We start from the raw sequence: 16,824 nt of genomic DNA, 5'->3' as shown, positions 1-16,824 counted from the left end.
TTTTTGTGCTTAAGAACTTAAATCTTCTTTCAACTCCTCTATACCTCATAGCCAAATATTATTTATCAAGATTTTGTCATTTAACAAAAAAAAGGACTAATAAAGCTTAGATTATTGACTTTTTAATAACAGAATGAAAGTGTTGCTATTTAATCTATTTTAAAGTGAAGTATTAATGACTTGCTCTAACTTACATATCTTTTCAATTTATTATGGCTATGGACACCTAAAAGTATTAAATATAATACAATCTCTAAAAAAGTAATATTCAATAGTCTTTAGCTTCAACTACTGTAAAATGTATTCACAATGAGTCATCTTCATTCATTTAATCTATAATAGGCTGCATTTATATAAATAATCAATTACAATTCAATTACACAAAGAGAATATTTTTACATATTTCAAAACTTGCTTTCTTAGTTTCTCTACTATAATTGATGTTTTCTCAACAAGAAGAAATCTGAAAGAATAGTTTCACTTTATCTGACTTCTAATTACAAAATATGGCTAATCTAAATATTTAAGTAGCACACTATCTAGAACAAGAAACTTATTTTTTGTGTACACGCACGCGCACACACATACACACACACCCCTTATGATGTTTCTTACGTATTAAGAATAGTTTAACAAAAAAATTTATAGAAGCTTTTTGTGGTAGCAAAGAATTAGATATTGATAAAATGCCCATCAACAGGGAAATGGCTGAATAAGTTTTGATTTATGAATATAATAGAATACTATTGTGCAATAAAAAATAATGAGCAGGAGGATTTAGACTTACATGAATTGAGGCTGAGTGAAGCGAGCGGAACCACCAGACTATTGTACACAGTAAGAGTAACAAACTATGCTATAATCAACTATGATTGATTTAGCTCTTCTCAGCAATACAATGATCCAAGACAATTCCAAGATTTATGATAGAAAATGCTAGCTACATCAAGAGAGAACACTGTGGAGTCTGAATGCAGATTGAAGCATATTATTTTCACTCTTTTTGTTGGGTTTCCCTGTTGGTCTGTTTCTTCTTTTGCAATATGACGAATGTGGAAATGTTTCCATGACTGCACATGTATAACCCATGTCAGATTGCTTGCTGCCTTGGGGAGGAAGGAAGAGAGGGAGAAAAATATGGAACTCAAAATCTTATAAAATGAATGCTGAAAAATATCTTTACATGTAATTGTTAAAAATAAACACTTTTACTCCAAAACAAAATAAAACAAAACAAACAAACAAAAACAAAAAGGATGATCAATACATTGATTCTCAAAATTTTTGGTCTCAGGACCACTCCTCACAAAAGTTTTTGTTTGTGGAGATAACCTTTCGACATTTAACATATTAGAAACTAAAATAAAACTTTAAATTATTAACTCACTTAAAATGATAAATCTATTACATGTTAAGAAAACAAATTTTTATTGAAAAAAATATCAATTTTCTAAAATAAAAACTATTTGGTGTGACACTGACATGTTTTAAAAATAAATTTCTTTAACATGCTTCTGTGTTCAATCTATTTGGTCAGTTAGTCAATATGCCAGACAGACACTGCGTTGAATAATGAGGATACAAAAAAAGGGGAAAAGCCAATCTCTCCTATCAAGGAGTTCACAGGGTAATTATGCAATTAATAATATAAAAACAAGATATTTGCAGTATAAATTGGAGATAATCATTTACTCAAGGAAGTGAAGGGGGATCAGAAAAAGTTTTTTCTTAAAGATGGGGTTTTAAACTTTAGAAAGAGAAAAGAGTTATCAAGAAAAGGAAGGGGCAAATCATTTGCTTGCCTCACTTTCTTCGTCTTTAAAATGGTGGTGACCTTCCTTCCAGGGTCATTGTGAGAATCAAATGAGATAATAACTGTAAAGTGTGTCCGGTACATAAAAGGCACTATATAAATTTTAGCTATTATTATTGCAAAGAAAATGATCAACTATGGCAAGGGCATAAAGAGGTTAAGAAGAATGAGAACTGATAAAAGGCCATTTGAATTGACAATTTAGAGATTACACTGAGAACTTCTGAGGAGTTTTGGTTGAATTAAAAGGTTATGTTGCAATATGTTATTTTAGTTGAAACTGTATATAAAGAAATTTCAGTCACCTATAGATATGTGGTTAAAAAAAGATTAAGTATTTTAAAAGGTAAGTAACATCTATTATGAAAATATTTCTACCTCACAGATCTTTTGAAAGGGGATCCATGTATCACACACTTTAAGAACCTATAGATTACTGATTAATAATCATTTACACTGTTATCTGGCCTTAACTTATTTGTTATCACTAGAAAATTTATATACCTTGTTTTCTCCTCTAATTTATTATCTTTTCAGATTAATGCACATTTACTTTTTCTTTCCTCTCTCAGATGAATAATAACTTTTTAGAAAGGCTTTAGGCAAAACAAATTCCCACAATGGTCAATTTCAGAAATACCTGTCTCATTCTGCAATTCATTACCACTCTACAGAGTGAGTAATGTTTCACCTTCAGTATACTAGAATCAGTCATTACACTAATTATTTGGAAATCTTTCAAAGTTGCTTTCTTTATGTCATAATTGTTCTTCCTAATTTTGCCCTTTTCACTCTGTATGAATTCAGGTTTTTGTTAATTTTTCTGAAATTATCCTTTTTACCTTTTGTTACAGCATGATAATATTCCATTCCTTTCACATTCTATAATTTGTTCAGTCAATCTCCAATAAGTAGGCAACTTTTTAGTTCTCAAAACATTGCCAAAGAGTTAGTGTTAATACTTGTGTGTCTACACACACACACACACACACACACACACACACGTATGTGGGTCCCCTTCTGCTTTCTTCCACTACTTAGGGATATCTCTTAGCAGTATCTCTATGTAGTGATATTTCTGGTTTGAAACACACACACACACACACACACACACACACACACACACACACACACACACACACACACACACACACACACACACACACACACACACACACACACAAGCATACTTAGTAATGTTGGGCCTAACTTCAAACTAGACCAATTCATAGCTCATTTTCTCATAATCTCCTAATATTTGTCATATTTCTTTTGTCAACTTTCTAATCTGATGGCCTGAGATGAAACTTTATTGCTGATTTCATACTAGATTTCCAAAATATATACTGATATTTCTCCAAATTCTAACTATCCACTTTCTTAAATTACATATTTGCCATGATTTATTTTCAATCTCAATTCAGCTACATACAAAGAGATAAACATACCTTTGATCCTATTATTATTCATAAGTAAGACATTTTCCATGTCTGTGAATCTGAAATTCCTTTATCTTATCACAATCTATTTTTTTATTCTACTACTTCTTCTACTTTGTATCCTCTAACTTTGTTTTTTGTCCTCACCATGACCTCCAAGTCATCCACCCCAAAGTTCTTTTCCAGGCCAGAATTATTACATGCCTCTCGTTTCTCCATCTTGTCTCCTTGGAGCAACAATTTAATTCTATGCTCTATTTTTGCCATGAGTTCCTCATTCTTCTGCTTCCTTAATCTTACTTCCTTATAATTCTCTCTTGCCAACAAAATCGAGGTTTTCCACCATCATAAAACTGTTGACTGAATCTACAAATGTATATTACACAATTTCAACTGTGTTTTCATCACAGCAAGTTAATCCTTATGCATCTCACTAATTTACAATCTTTCTCTATCTCCCTAATGTAGATTCATTCTCATACTTATGAGACAATGACTTTTTCAAACTTTTTCTTCTCTCCTGAAACATTCTATAGCTTCCCTTGCTCTCAACTTGAACTAAGCCTTGCATCCAGACAAAGCAAAAGTGAAAATAGACATAATTTAAAATTTAACTGAAGAATGAATTTGATAAAAGATATTATAGAAATTAATAATGATACTGAAAATATATGGGAACACTCAGATGGAAAAATTGAACCCAGCCTTGGAGTCAGAGTTTCAAATCTGGCCTCAAATACTTGACACTTAATACTTGGCCAAATCATTTAATCCCAATAAACAAAATAAACAAAAAAATATGTACCAAATGACATGACATAAAAATTCTTTGAGGGAAAACTTAAATGTGTCACATGAGGGAATGGGCAATTAAACTATATTAGTGGGGTTCTTAAAGTACCCGTCTCAAATCTAGATAAATCAACCATACAAAAATAAGAAGGAAATTAAGGAGATGAATAGACTTTAGCCAAGTTTGATATATTAGACCTCTGTAGAATATTAAATGGAAATATAAAGGAATATACCTCTTCTGAACTATATATGACACCTTCACAAAAATAACCCATGTACTTGAACAGAAATATTAAATACAACCTTTTAGACCATAATACAATAAAAATTACATTTAATAAGGAACATCTGGAGTTAAAAAAAATATCCTTACATCACAGTTCATTGAAAAAAAGAAAAAGGAGGCAATCTGAGAGATCTCCCTTTTCTCCCCTCCTCTTCATCTAGTATCATTCAGATGCCTTCTGCCACTATTTTCTGCTTTGCTTCTGCTTCATAAGAAGGGGCAGATCTCTTGCTTGCCAAGGAAAATTCTGTACATACACAAATGATAACCTTTCTCTATCAACTCCATATCATTCCTAATTTTCAATCTCTCTCCATCACTGGCTGCTTCACTATTTCTTACAAAGATGCTCATGTTTCCTCCCAGCTTCAAAAACCCTCTCCTGGTCCATCCACACTTTATATTATTCAATAATTTAACAACTGATGCCTCCACTAACTTTCAATTTCATTCTCTTCTTAAATCTGTCTGGCTTCAGACCTCAACTTTTAAAAACATTGTTTAATGGAGAAGAGATTTATAAATATATGGTAGGGAGCAATGTATGCCAAATTAAAATAGAATTGGGGGTTACTAACCTTACATAAGGATCCCTTTGGCAAGATACCAACTTAGAAAACCACATATTAACATAATTGATTTTCTAGTGGAGGCAGTTAGGTGGCATAGTGGATAAAGTCCCAGGCCTGAAGCCAGGAAGACCTGACATCTAAATATGGACTCAGAAAGTTATGCTGGGCAAGTCACTCCACTATCTGCCTCAGTTTGCTTATATGTAAAATGAATTAGAGAAGGAAATAGTTAACAATTTTAGTATCTCTGCCAAGAAAACCCAAAATGGGAGTTCAAGAAAAATCATATATGATTGAAATGATGGAACAATAGCAGCAACAATATTCTAGTTTTATTTTATTTTGTAAAATTTTATTTTAATCTGGTTGCATGCCTTGGAGGGTGTTACCATCTGAATGTCTGACAGTTGTGTTATAGAAGACTTCTTTAATTATATCCTTAAAGCTGTGGAAGGAACTTGGAATGTTTAGTTTTCAGAAGAAATGACATGGGGAATAGCAGAGAGTTTAATGTGGTAAAACATTATCACATACCCCTTTATAGGGCCTGAAAGATTGTCATATGAAAAAGCAATTTCAGACTCATTTTGTTTGGCCCCAGAGAGCTGAACTAGGACCTATGAGTGAAAGTTTTCATGATAAGATTCTCTCTTATGTCTCTTGCCTCTTAGTTTCTTTTGCTGGCTCTGAATCAAGGTTATATGTGCTAACTATGGGTGGTTTCCCAAGCTCTGTCCTGAGACCTCTTCTCTTTTCTCACTATAGTCTTTTGCTTGGTGATCTCATTGGCTTCCATGATTTCAATTATCATATCTAAACACCTTAAAATTCAAATATGAATAAATACGTTCCATTATTCTGGAAGGACACCTGAGGACAAGGCCTAAATCAGGCACCAGGAACACTATTAGGAAATACTATTTTCTTTTCTTTCCTTTACCCTGTAATCTCAAAACAATCCCAATATTTTATCAAGAATATATGCTGAATGCATATATATTCAAATAGTAGTTTCACTTTCTTTCATTTTACAGTCCCAACTAAATCTTCTAGCATAGTTCAGTCAAAAACTAGATGATAACTATTTTTATGTAGGAGTTCTCAGGACTACCCTATTTGATAATATTAATACTAATGATGATAGCAATTATGCAGCACTTTAAAGTTTGCAAAAGATTTTAAGAATATCTTCACAAGTTATCCCTATTTTACATATAAGGAAACTGAGGCTGAGTGGTTAGGTGATTTGCCTAGGATCACACAGCTATTGTTTGAGCCTCAGTGCAAAGCCTTTAGGTCTAATGCTCTGCACCATTTAGCACTGCTTCTGTTTGCTTCTGTTTCCTACTTGCTCTGAACTTCTGCCTTAAAAAAAAATCAAGTTTAATAGTACAATTTTTAAGACATAAAAGATTTCTATGAAGACAGCATAGTTCTTGATATAATACTTTATTTTAAAAAACATCTATTGGATATCTATTATATGCTTATCATTGTGCTAGGGCCAATCAAAAAAAGACTATAATAATTCTCACAGCACATCTCTTATATACTATCAGGGCACTTCACATCTCAAAAAGAAAGCGTAAAAACAAGTATAGGATCATTAAACCCAACTTTAAAAATACAGCTTTCTATAGTTTTCCATGTAATGTGAAAACATCTGGGGCAATGCCCCTACTACAGTGAGTAGAATCCCAGGGAAAGATTTAAAAGAGAACATGGCTAGTAGGCCCAAAGAATGCCGAACAGAAGTTTGACCTGAGCTATTAGAAATATTCGCTTTGCTAAGATTATAGTTTCATAAGTCTATTTACTGTAGAGCTTATAACCATTTACACAGAACTTGAGAAGACAGAGATCATTTTCAGATGGTCTAGGAAAGAGTTGGAATATAAACTGTTTTGTGAAAGTAGAATTTAGATATACAAGACCACAAGGACCAATGCTATACCTAAGTTAATAGCAAAATGGGGGAAATCCAAGAATATGTTAAAGATACAGTGAATAGTAAGTTAGCTAGAGTTTAAGATTCATATGTGAAGCAGAAATAGATAAAATTTTTAAGGTAGAGACTCAGGATTAGAATAAGGAAAGAGTTTGCTCTTCTCAATTTTCCATTTAGTTAGGTTTTTATATCTGTTATTCTACTACGTGCTCAAATTTATGATCTCTAGCTCTAAATCTGATTAAGTAATTGCTTGATAGTTTTTTAAAAAGTTATCTTTCAGAAAAGAATTCAGATCAAGAAGAACAAACTTGGTCTATGCCTTTACTTTATCATATTTTATATCAACCTTTCAATTCTAATACCTAGCTCTGTAATACACTATAGTTATTAAATCAAATTTTTAGAAAATGATTTTGATTTGAAGTAGGTCAACTTCAATTAATGTACTGTAGGATGATTATAGGATAGAATGTAGAATCTAAGGGACCCGAGTCAGAGGTCATGTATTTCAACCCACTTTTGAAAGTTTTATAAAAACTATTCTTCACTGTTTCTTAAAAATTTCTCACAATTTTGATATTTCTAATAATAGTTCAAATAAAAGCTATTAATTAAACATTTTAAAGCAGTTATTTTAAAAATTCTTCTTCCTATATCAGAGACCTGAATGACTTGTTTATCTAACTCCTTTTTCCTCCAAAAAACTAACTATTAAATAATGGCAAACTCAACAACCTTCTTTAATTTAGTGCATTAATTATGGGCATTTTAGGAGATACATGTCCTTCAACTAATGTGTAAAATATATTATCATCAAGGTAAATAAAACACAATCCAGTCTCAAATATTTGTAGCTGTGTGGGCAAATCACGTAATCTTATTTGCCTTAGTTTCCTCATTTGTAAAATGAGCTGGGGAAGGAAATGACAAACCATTCCAGTTTCCCGTTAAGGGAGCAAGACTTTCTGTCAAAAGCTTTTGGAGTACTAAGAGCATAATTTTAGTTTTTCATTTAAGTATTATGTAAATCCGAGTTGGGGGGAAAAAAAGTGAGACCTGTATTTAGAATGTACTATTCAGTAATATTATTGAGGGCAGAAATTCTTAGCCCAACATCTATGGATAGGTTTCAGGAAATCCTTCAAGTTGAATGAGGAAAAAATTACATGACTAATTTGCTGCAATTTAGCCTTTTCTTCAATTATAGATGAAGGCAACAAATCATCCACATTAGCAGTACCTACAAATATTACCATCAGAAATCATATTTTTTATCACCTTACAGTTGTTAAAGAAATCTCAAAATAGTGTTTAGAGCCATCATTACTTGGAAATTGCTATAGTTATTTAATGTACCAGTAAATCATATGTGTTTATAGTATTTCTGACTCCAGACACTATTTCAATATCATTACTTTTCTTTGTAATCCTATATATTTTATTTTGTGCATTTGAAAACATTATTCTTAGAAGATATCCATAAGCCTCATCAGATTGCCAATGGAATTCATGACACAAAACGTATTTTTAGTTTTTTTAGTTCAGCACATAAAAGGATGCTTAACCCATTATATAACATGCTAATAATATTTAAGAACCTAATCAAACTATATTAATCATTTTTCTATGGGGAAGTGTTCTCAATATTTCACCAAAAACAAATCTTTGAAAACCCATCTTTATCCTGAATGATTCCCTACCTTTCCTTAAATTATAAAACATTGGGAATGCACATTTCTTTAGTTCTTTGAAAGCAAGGATTATCACAGTTCTGTACATGTATTTCCACTGTTTAAGACATTATTTGGAAAATAGTGTCAAGAGTTTGCACATCAGGAGAAAAAACTGAAGGGATATTAGTGATGGAAATTGAACTTGAGAGTAAAGAATTTATAGGGCTAGATTCTCAAGCTAGCATAAACTCTAGGAAAACTTTGTTTGATACTAGCTCCCCACTTCTTTTCTTCCTTGAATCCTATAGGTTGAGTAGATCTACTGCAACTAGCTATTGCTTTTCACCAATGTTTCTCTGGCCTATTGAACAACAGTCCAAGATATTGTTTTATTAAAAATAAACCCTGTCTTAAAGGAGTTTTAAATCTAGTGAGAGAGATAATATATAAATAACTAGATTCATACAAGATATAGAAAGTGCTTGGGAGATAATCTTCAAGGAAGGCATTAAGAGCTCTGTTTCCCCATACCTGGAGAGTCCTTTCTCTTCCTCATCTGCCTCTTAGCTCTCCTAACTTCCTTCAACAATCAACTTTGCTTTCAGCAGGAGGTCCTCCCACTCCCAATCAGGATTTTTTAATGCCTTCCCCTCTAAGATTACATTTTATATACTTTTTCTCTTATTGTAAGCTAAGTAGGGCAGCTAGGTGGCACAATAGTCTTGGAATCAGAAAACAGGAAAGAACAGCCCCTGAATCTATTATCCAAAGCTAAACTGTTATTTAAATGCAATCAATGATAATGAAAATGATATATTATAGGATGATCAAGTGAAACAAAAGTAATATAAAAATAGTGATACAGGTAGCAGTGACAAAAAATGAATGATAGCTTTATTTGAAAGGAAAGAGCCATTAAACTCTCAGTTAAGGATTTCAAAATAGTAATTTTATATGATTTTTTTCACTAGTATATACCTACATTATTTGAGATGTGTGCACGCACACACACACTTTTTTTCCTTCTGTTCTCTCTTCTCCTCTCCCCATCACACCTTCCCACCAGTTTTTGAAGAACTCGATTATAAGTTATATTTGGATGAAATGATTCTTTAGTCTCAGAATTACCGATCTTACCTGTAATGCACTGAATGTGTCCATCTTCTCTTCTTATCGTAAAAGCTTCCCCTGGGTTAACTTGCACCAGAATAACCTTAAAATAAGTGGGGGAAGGGGTAAAGTATTAACTAAAACAATGACAGAAGAAAAGCATTTCAAAATGTGCTGTTTTCTAGCTATCAGAAAATGCATTTCTTCCTATGAAATATTATAACATGGGTGACAAGAGAAACATATATACTGGTAATCCAAATTTGTTAAAAGTACACAAATACTTAAAAAAAAATCTTTCAGCAACCTTAACTACTCTAAACATAGTCAAGAATGCAGAAGTAAATAAAAAAGAAAGCTAAGTAATAAATAGTAATGACAAAACTTATGTTCTTTACAGTAAGCCCTCACTCAGACAACTATTACAATATACAGAAATGGATTAAGAGAAAGAAGCATTATACTTACATTTGTGAAAAGGGACAGCTGACAGCAAAAGGAAGAGACAAAAAAAGCAATTGGGGGCTATTTAGTATACTGATAAACAAATATACATATTTTAATTGCATTACAAAGAAAACACTACAATAACTGATAATATAATTCACATTTAGTACATGCATGCATTCCATTAACACCTTGTAAGCATTTGTTCTCCATTATAATATGCAGAGAAATATAATATGAAGCAGGGTATGTTGGTGCAAAGAAGTATTTAGTCTAAGTAAATGAGGGGAGAGAAAGCACTTTGAACTAAAAGGGAATTAGGGAAAACATGGAGAAAGTGGCATTAAAGGTGACACTCGAGGGAAAAAGAATGTAAAGAGATATAGATGAGGAGGGAGTGAAATTCAGCTTTGGAGTCAGTTATGTGAAAGCATAAAGGCAGGTTGGGTCAGGGAACAACCAGTCCAGTTTAGCTAGAACATAAGCTATTCATGAGCACAGATTGCTTCATTTATTGTGCTGTTATCCTCAGCACTAGTAAAGTATTTAGTATACACTTGTGGTGTTACTGACTGAAATGAAGTTAATAAAATTTGTTGTTTAGTTGTCCAATCAATCATGTCTGACTCTTCATGTCTCCATGGACAACACTGACCATGAGGCAAGGTACTAGAGTAGTTTGTCATTTCCCTCTCCAGTGGATTAAAGCAGATAGCAGTTAAGTGACTCACCCAGAGTCACAGGGCTAGTAAGCATCTATGGTTGCATTTGAACTCAGATCTTCCTGGCTTAGCTCTCAACTACGAAGTCATCTAGTTGCCTCTTATATTGAAATAGAGACAAACTTTGTAAATGTGTAATCACTCTACAGGCACAGATTTTTAGTTTTTCTATCAATCAGTTCTAATTCTAAATCCTAGGATTCTTTCAGTTTCAGTTTAATATTGGCCCTATGAAGTAGTGGACTTTGAAGGCAGAAACTTTTATGTATGCTATCTCTACCCTTGTACCAAATATGGTGGCTTTGCAAATAATACGTCTTTAATAGAGTTGCTGAATGATCAAATTACAGCTGTTAACATAAGATGCGGTTTTAGCTAAGAATTTCAGTTCTTTCCTTTTCTTAGAATGTTTAAAAAAAAAAAAAAAAAAGCACTGTATACTTCAGTTCAAATTTCTCTATATTTTGGACCTATGCAAGCTAGCCTAGATTCCCACTAATCCATTGTTTATTTCTCTATACTAGATAAAAGAAAACATTAACATCCATTCTTGTATTTGCACTTTTTCTTGTGTTGTCATATAAATAGCATTTATTATGGAATGTGCCTAATCCAATGTTTTCATAGATCCTTCAATGTAAATACTCCTACTAACACCTGCTAACAATACACACTACAATTAACATATACCTCATACTATGCAATTCTTGGGCATGTCTTATATCCCACTGGAAGCTTTCCTCTAGCTCTTTCATTTCATGAGTGTGTACAGAAATTTGACGGTCTTTCTTAGTATCTGTAGTGTACTGAATTGCAGGTTTAGAGTGATGACTTAAGTTCAAATTCAGCTAGCATCTTAATTAATCTGTGACCTTGGCAACTCATTTAACAACCCTCTGCTTTTTTCTTCTGTAATGTCAAATCACTGTACTTATTTCAAAGATTATTATCAAAATCAAATGAGAGTAATATGACACTTTTGCAAATTAAAAACAAAATACCCGTTATTATTCAGTTGTTATTATCAGCTATTATTATTACATATCCAGTTAATATCATTTTCTGATCATACATTTCTTTTATATTATCTACATTTCTTTTTTTTTTTTTCAAGCTATCATGTATCATTACCTGAGTCTTTGGGTCAATCCCAATCTGAGTTTTTCAAGAAATCAGGGTGTTTTATAATAGATAGTCATACTGCACCACCAAGAGAGGTACCAGAACTGTAACTTTAGGGAGCCCTTGATAAGGAACACCATGTGCTCATATCGTCACTTCTACTTACAAACTTAAGAGAGATATCTAAAGTAATGGAGAGTTAACTCATTGAATTAAATGACTTGTCCGGGGACATAAAGCCATCATGTCAGAATCAGAAAATGCTTGAACAATTCAGTCAATTTCAGTCCAATACACTATCTTCTCCCTAATTCATTTGTAAATAGGTCATTGTCCTCTGCAATATCTACACAAGAAAAGTGTGAACTAATTCAATTTATTAACTATCAAGCTACATGTTCTAAATAAGGTCAACTTAAACATTTTATCTATTTGGTTTTTGCTATGTTGATTGACAGCTTAACTCTTCTACATGTCTGTGGTTTGGAGCTCATTGAAAAAGTCTGATGTGCAGAATATTAAGGACTCTTCCAACTCTGGAAGTTTTTCATGCTATTGTTTTTCAAAAAGACTTAAATATCTATCTCTGTCTATAGTGAAATTTTTTCTATTTGGATTCTGCCTAAGGCATCTTTCATGACAGCAATTAATATCTTGAGGTAGGGATTGTTCCCTAGTTAATGCCTTGTATGATTATTAATAATCAGAAGGCTTTCTAATAAACTCACCTATTATATGAAGAAAAATTGTAGAAAATAAATGTGTAAGTTTATGCACAGGTATATGGGTACATACATATTCTCAGGGAGATGGAGAGAACACTTTTTAGAAATTCTTTAATGCTAGTTTTAGTCTAACATGAAAAATTCTTTTTATGGTAATCAATCACTAAACATCAGGATCCTCTCTTCTTACCACCTTTTCAGTCACTTCTCCACAAAATTCTGTCTTTTTCCTTTACATGTTACTATTAAGTATGTTCTTGACACATTTGTAGAGCCATTCTTTGAAAAATTTTTGGGATGAGAAATTGGATGAACTGGTTAGTGTCTTTTTAAATAAATAATGATATAGCCCATGATTTTTTCCATTCTTTAAAAAAGTCTTCCCAATTTCATCTTCTTAATTGTTTCCCACTTTCCTCATGTAACACATAGAGGTGTTAGTACAAATATATGGCTCCATTGTCGCTGACAAAGAAAACAGACTGATGTAGAATGCTAACAACTGTTTCATTTTATGCCAATTTGTCATTTGCAGTTTACAAACTGTCTACAATTTATAAATGCTCCTAGAATGATCCCAATTGGTTCTCAAGCTTTCTGAAGACTGTTTTTGCTTATCTAATTTTTCATAGTTTATGATGTTATATTGCTTGTAATCATCTACCATACTCTTGTGTCAAGCAGTACAAGTAGTATTCTAAACCAATGGTCTGCAAAATAATGATCAAAGCAATTCAAACTTTACTACAGAGAGGACAATTCCATTGGGCTGGTCACACTTCAAATGCTAAATGTGCGCTTGCCAGAAAGAAGACTATTTTATGGAGAACTCACAAAGGACAATTGCTCACAAAATGGTCAGGAAAATTAATACGACTTTCCTGGTCTCTCTTAAGAATTTTAGAATTGCCTGCATTACATGAGACACTGGCACAGGACTACTCAGCACCGCATGCCCACATCAGAGAAGGTGCTGTACTCTATTAGCAAAACAGATTTGAATTTGCTCAGAAGAAATGTGTAAAGTTAGAAAATCCACCCCAAATGTTCATAGACTGTTTTGTGTCTGAAGTGAGGCAGAGAATTCTGAGCTCTTATTGGTCTAATTAGTCATAGTCAGAAACATTCAATTGATTCTTACTGAATATATCATTTTGGTCCTCTCTGAGAATGAAGGACAATAACTAATCTACAAAGGGTGTGCAAGATGATCAACTGAATATGTGGGTAGGGGGAGATGTGAATGATTTCTCTTTATTTCTTTATTTCTCTTTTTTTTAAAGTAAAGAAATTAAACTTTACTTATATTAAATGTGCTAACTTTGATATATTGTAATTTATGTGTATGTAATAGTTAAGATAGTATTTAGTTTTACTCAAAACAATCCTCACAAAAGAGGCTTAAAAAGATTCCTAAAAAATATCATGTACTGCAGATCATAATAATCTAAGCACAAGCAAACAAGACATTTAGTAGAAACTTTTCATCAGCATCACTCTAAGACATAAAATTTTTCTATTATCTATTATTCTATTATCTAAAATATGTAATTACATGCACGATCACTAATGATTAATCTTACCATATTACAGTGTCTCAAGATTATTTATCATGACAGTATTATGTCATGATAATTAGCAGGATATTTAAAAACTTATCTTTTTGTTTCCAAAACCAAGTGTCATGGTTTAAAACCAAAACCAAAACCCCATCAATGTTCTTAAATTGGATTTCCTACTGATATCTTCCAAGCAAAGAATTTCAGTGGGTTTTGAATCAATTTGCTAAAAATAAAAATTCAGAATCTAAACATGGCAGAGAAAAGCCATGAAAATGCCTGAACTCTTCCTAGTTTCCCTTGAAAACAATGTTAAATCAAGTTTCTAAATGGATTTTGGAGTGAAAGAACTTGCAAAAAGTTGGAGTGAAACACGTTTTCAGCTTAAGATAATTTAGGAGGACTTCAGAAAAGGTCTGTCTCACTTGAGGAAACAGAGATGCAGATTACTGCAGGTATTTGGGCAAGTCAGCAGGAATGCCTTAGCTACAGCACAGAGCATATCAGCAACCAAGACCCCTTAATTCTGGCTAAGCAGGCCATCGGTATAGCATGCCATCTATGAGACCTCCAGTGTCAGCACAGAAGGCAAATTGCCAGCTTCTAAACCCCCAGCACAACCGGCATGAGTAAGATGGACTACCTCAGTACAGTAGGCAAGCTGCCAGCCCCTGAGACCCTGGAACAGAAAGCCAGTGACTAGATCCTTATTCTCCAGCATAAGAAGCTTGGGAGAGTGCCTACTCTACTCCAGGAGCAGAGCTCAACTTAAGTCACAAAATAGGCTAAAAAACATTGGGGGGGGGGACCCAGAAAAGAGACCTGACCATAGAAAGCTGTTATGACAACAAGGAAGAACAAAACACAAACTCATAAAACAATCACGTCAAAATGCTTACATGAGAATCCTCAAAGGGGAATATGAATTGATCTCATGCTCAAAAATCCTTCTTGGAAGAATACAAAAAGGATTTTATTTAAAAATCAATTAGGAAGTAGAAGGAAAACTAGAGAAAGAAATGAGAAGAGAGTCAATAGATTAGAAAAGGAAGTACAAAAATTGATTAAAGAAAACAATTCCTACAAGGGGGAAGTCGGAAGACTCATTTAAGATGGTGGAGAGTAGCCAGGACTATGCCTGAACTCTCTCCCCAGCTTCCCTCAGATCAACACCAGATCAAGCCTCTGAACAGATATTGGAGTAACAGAACCCACAAATATTTGGATGACAAAAAATTTCCAGCAGAAGATATCTTAGAAGGTCTTTCTCAAGTAGGTGAGAGGAGGGGGGAACAGGGAGGGAGGAGAGAGAAGGGAGGGCCCTGGCCGAGCTCAAGGAGGCCCAGGGTGAAGAGGCACCTCAAGGGGATAGCTGCTCGTAGCCAAAATACAGCAGCATTGTCCTGGTTCAGAAGCCAAGTGCATCAGTACATTGCCTCTGAGGCCTCCAATGCAACTGCAGAAGGCAAATCATGAGTCCCTGCACCCCCACATAACAAGCAGGACTTGGCCAGGCCCAGCTCAGGAAGGAAGCAGCAGCACTGGCCTCAGCAAATCAAAACTTCGTCACCTATAGAGGAAGGTTGGGACAATCTCCCCTGTGCCCTAGGAGCCCACCTCAACCTTTAAAGAGGAAAAAAGCAAAAAGAGCTCTGACCATAGAGAGCTACTTTGGAGACAGGAAGAACAGACCTCAAATCCTGAGTACACTAAAGGCAAATCATCTCCAGATGAAGCCTCAAGGGGTATATTTACTGGTTCTCCAATTCAAAAGGCTTTTTTGGAATAATTGGAATTTTTTTGGAATAATTTTGGAATAATTCAAAAAGGATCTTAAAAGATGAGTTTAGAATAAAATTGGGGAAAGGAAATGAGTTTTGCTGAAGAATTTGGAAAAGGAAACACAGAAATTAACTGAAGAAAACAACTCCTTAAAAATATACATTTGGTGAAATGGGGGAAAAAAATATATATATATATATTGAAGAAAGCAATTTCTTAAAAAACAGATTTGATGAAATGGAAAAAGAGAACAACTTTAAAAAATAGGAAAAAAAATCAACTCCTTTAACAGTTCAATTGGCCAAATGTAAAAAAAAGAAGGTAAAAAAGTTAACTGAAAAAAATAATTCACTAAAAATTAGAATTGGACAAATGTCAATGAGACTTTAAGGATTCAGTCAAACAAACCAAAAACATTAAAAAATATTAGAAAATAAAATACTTCATTGGAAAAAAAACTGACATGGAAAAGAGATCTATTTAGGAGAGACAATCTAAGATTTATTGGACTAACTGAAAACAACTATGATAAAAGGAGCCTGGACAACATCTTTCAAGAAGCACCAGACAGTGTAAAAGTTTTCAGAAAGCAGAGACTTTGCTTGTCATCTTTGCATTTGTAGATATGTATTTAATCAATATATTCTGAATTGAATTATAGCTATGAAAGATGTGAGACTAACAGCATTTAGATATCAGTGTGGTTCAGGTGGCTGTCTTCATAATCACATTTTGTAAAGAACAGATTCCCTATGACTTCAAAGACTTTACTACCCAGGTACAGATTACTATTTGAGCTCCTAAAATGTAGGAGTACTGGGTCTATTC

General features: G+C 33.3%; 1 protein-coding gene across 5 annotated transcripts in view; it reads right to left on the bottom strand.

The window, feature by feature from the left end:
• Nucleotides 1-16,824, bottom strand: part of FNDC3A (fibronectin type III domain containing 3A) — a 190,754-nt gene that overhangs the window by 98,973 nt on the left and 74,957 nt on the right. For 2 of the 5 annotated variants that reach the window (XM_074304747.1, XM_074304746.1), the window contains exons 3-4: nt 10,108-10,125; nt 9,667-9,742 (exon numbers count right to left, since the gene is read on the bottom strand). The exons of 1 other annotated variant lie outside the window; for it this stretch is intronic. In XM_074304747.1, the coding sequence (XP_074160848.1) occupies nt 9,667-9,742; nt 10,108-10,125 (94 nt within the window). The remainder of the gene's footprint in view (nt 1-9,666; nt 9,743-10,107; nt 10,126-16,824) is intronic. 2 more of the 5 variants (XM_074304749.1, XM_074304748.1) reach the window with 1 other exon arrangement.

Source organism: Sminthopsis crassicaudata, chromosome 3 (assembly GCF_048593235.1).
Source record: "Sminthopsis crassicaudata isolate SCR6 chromosome 3, ASM4859323v1, whole genome shotgun sequence".
In the NCBI taxonomy this organism is placed as follows: domain Eukaryota; kingdom Metazoa; phylum Chordata; class Mammalia; order Dasyuromorphia; family Dasyuridae; genus Sminthopsis; species Sminthopsis crassicaudata.
This window is presented reverse-complemented; position numbering and strand designations above follow the sequence as displayed.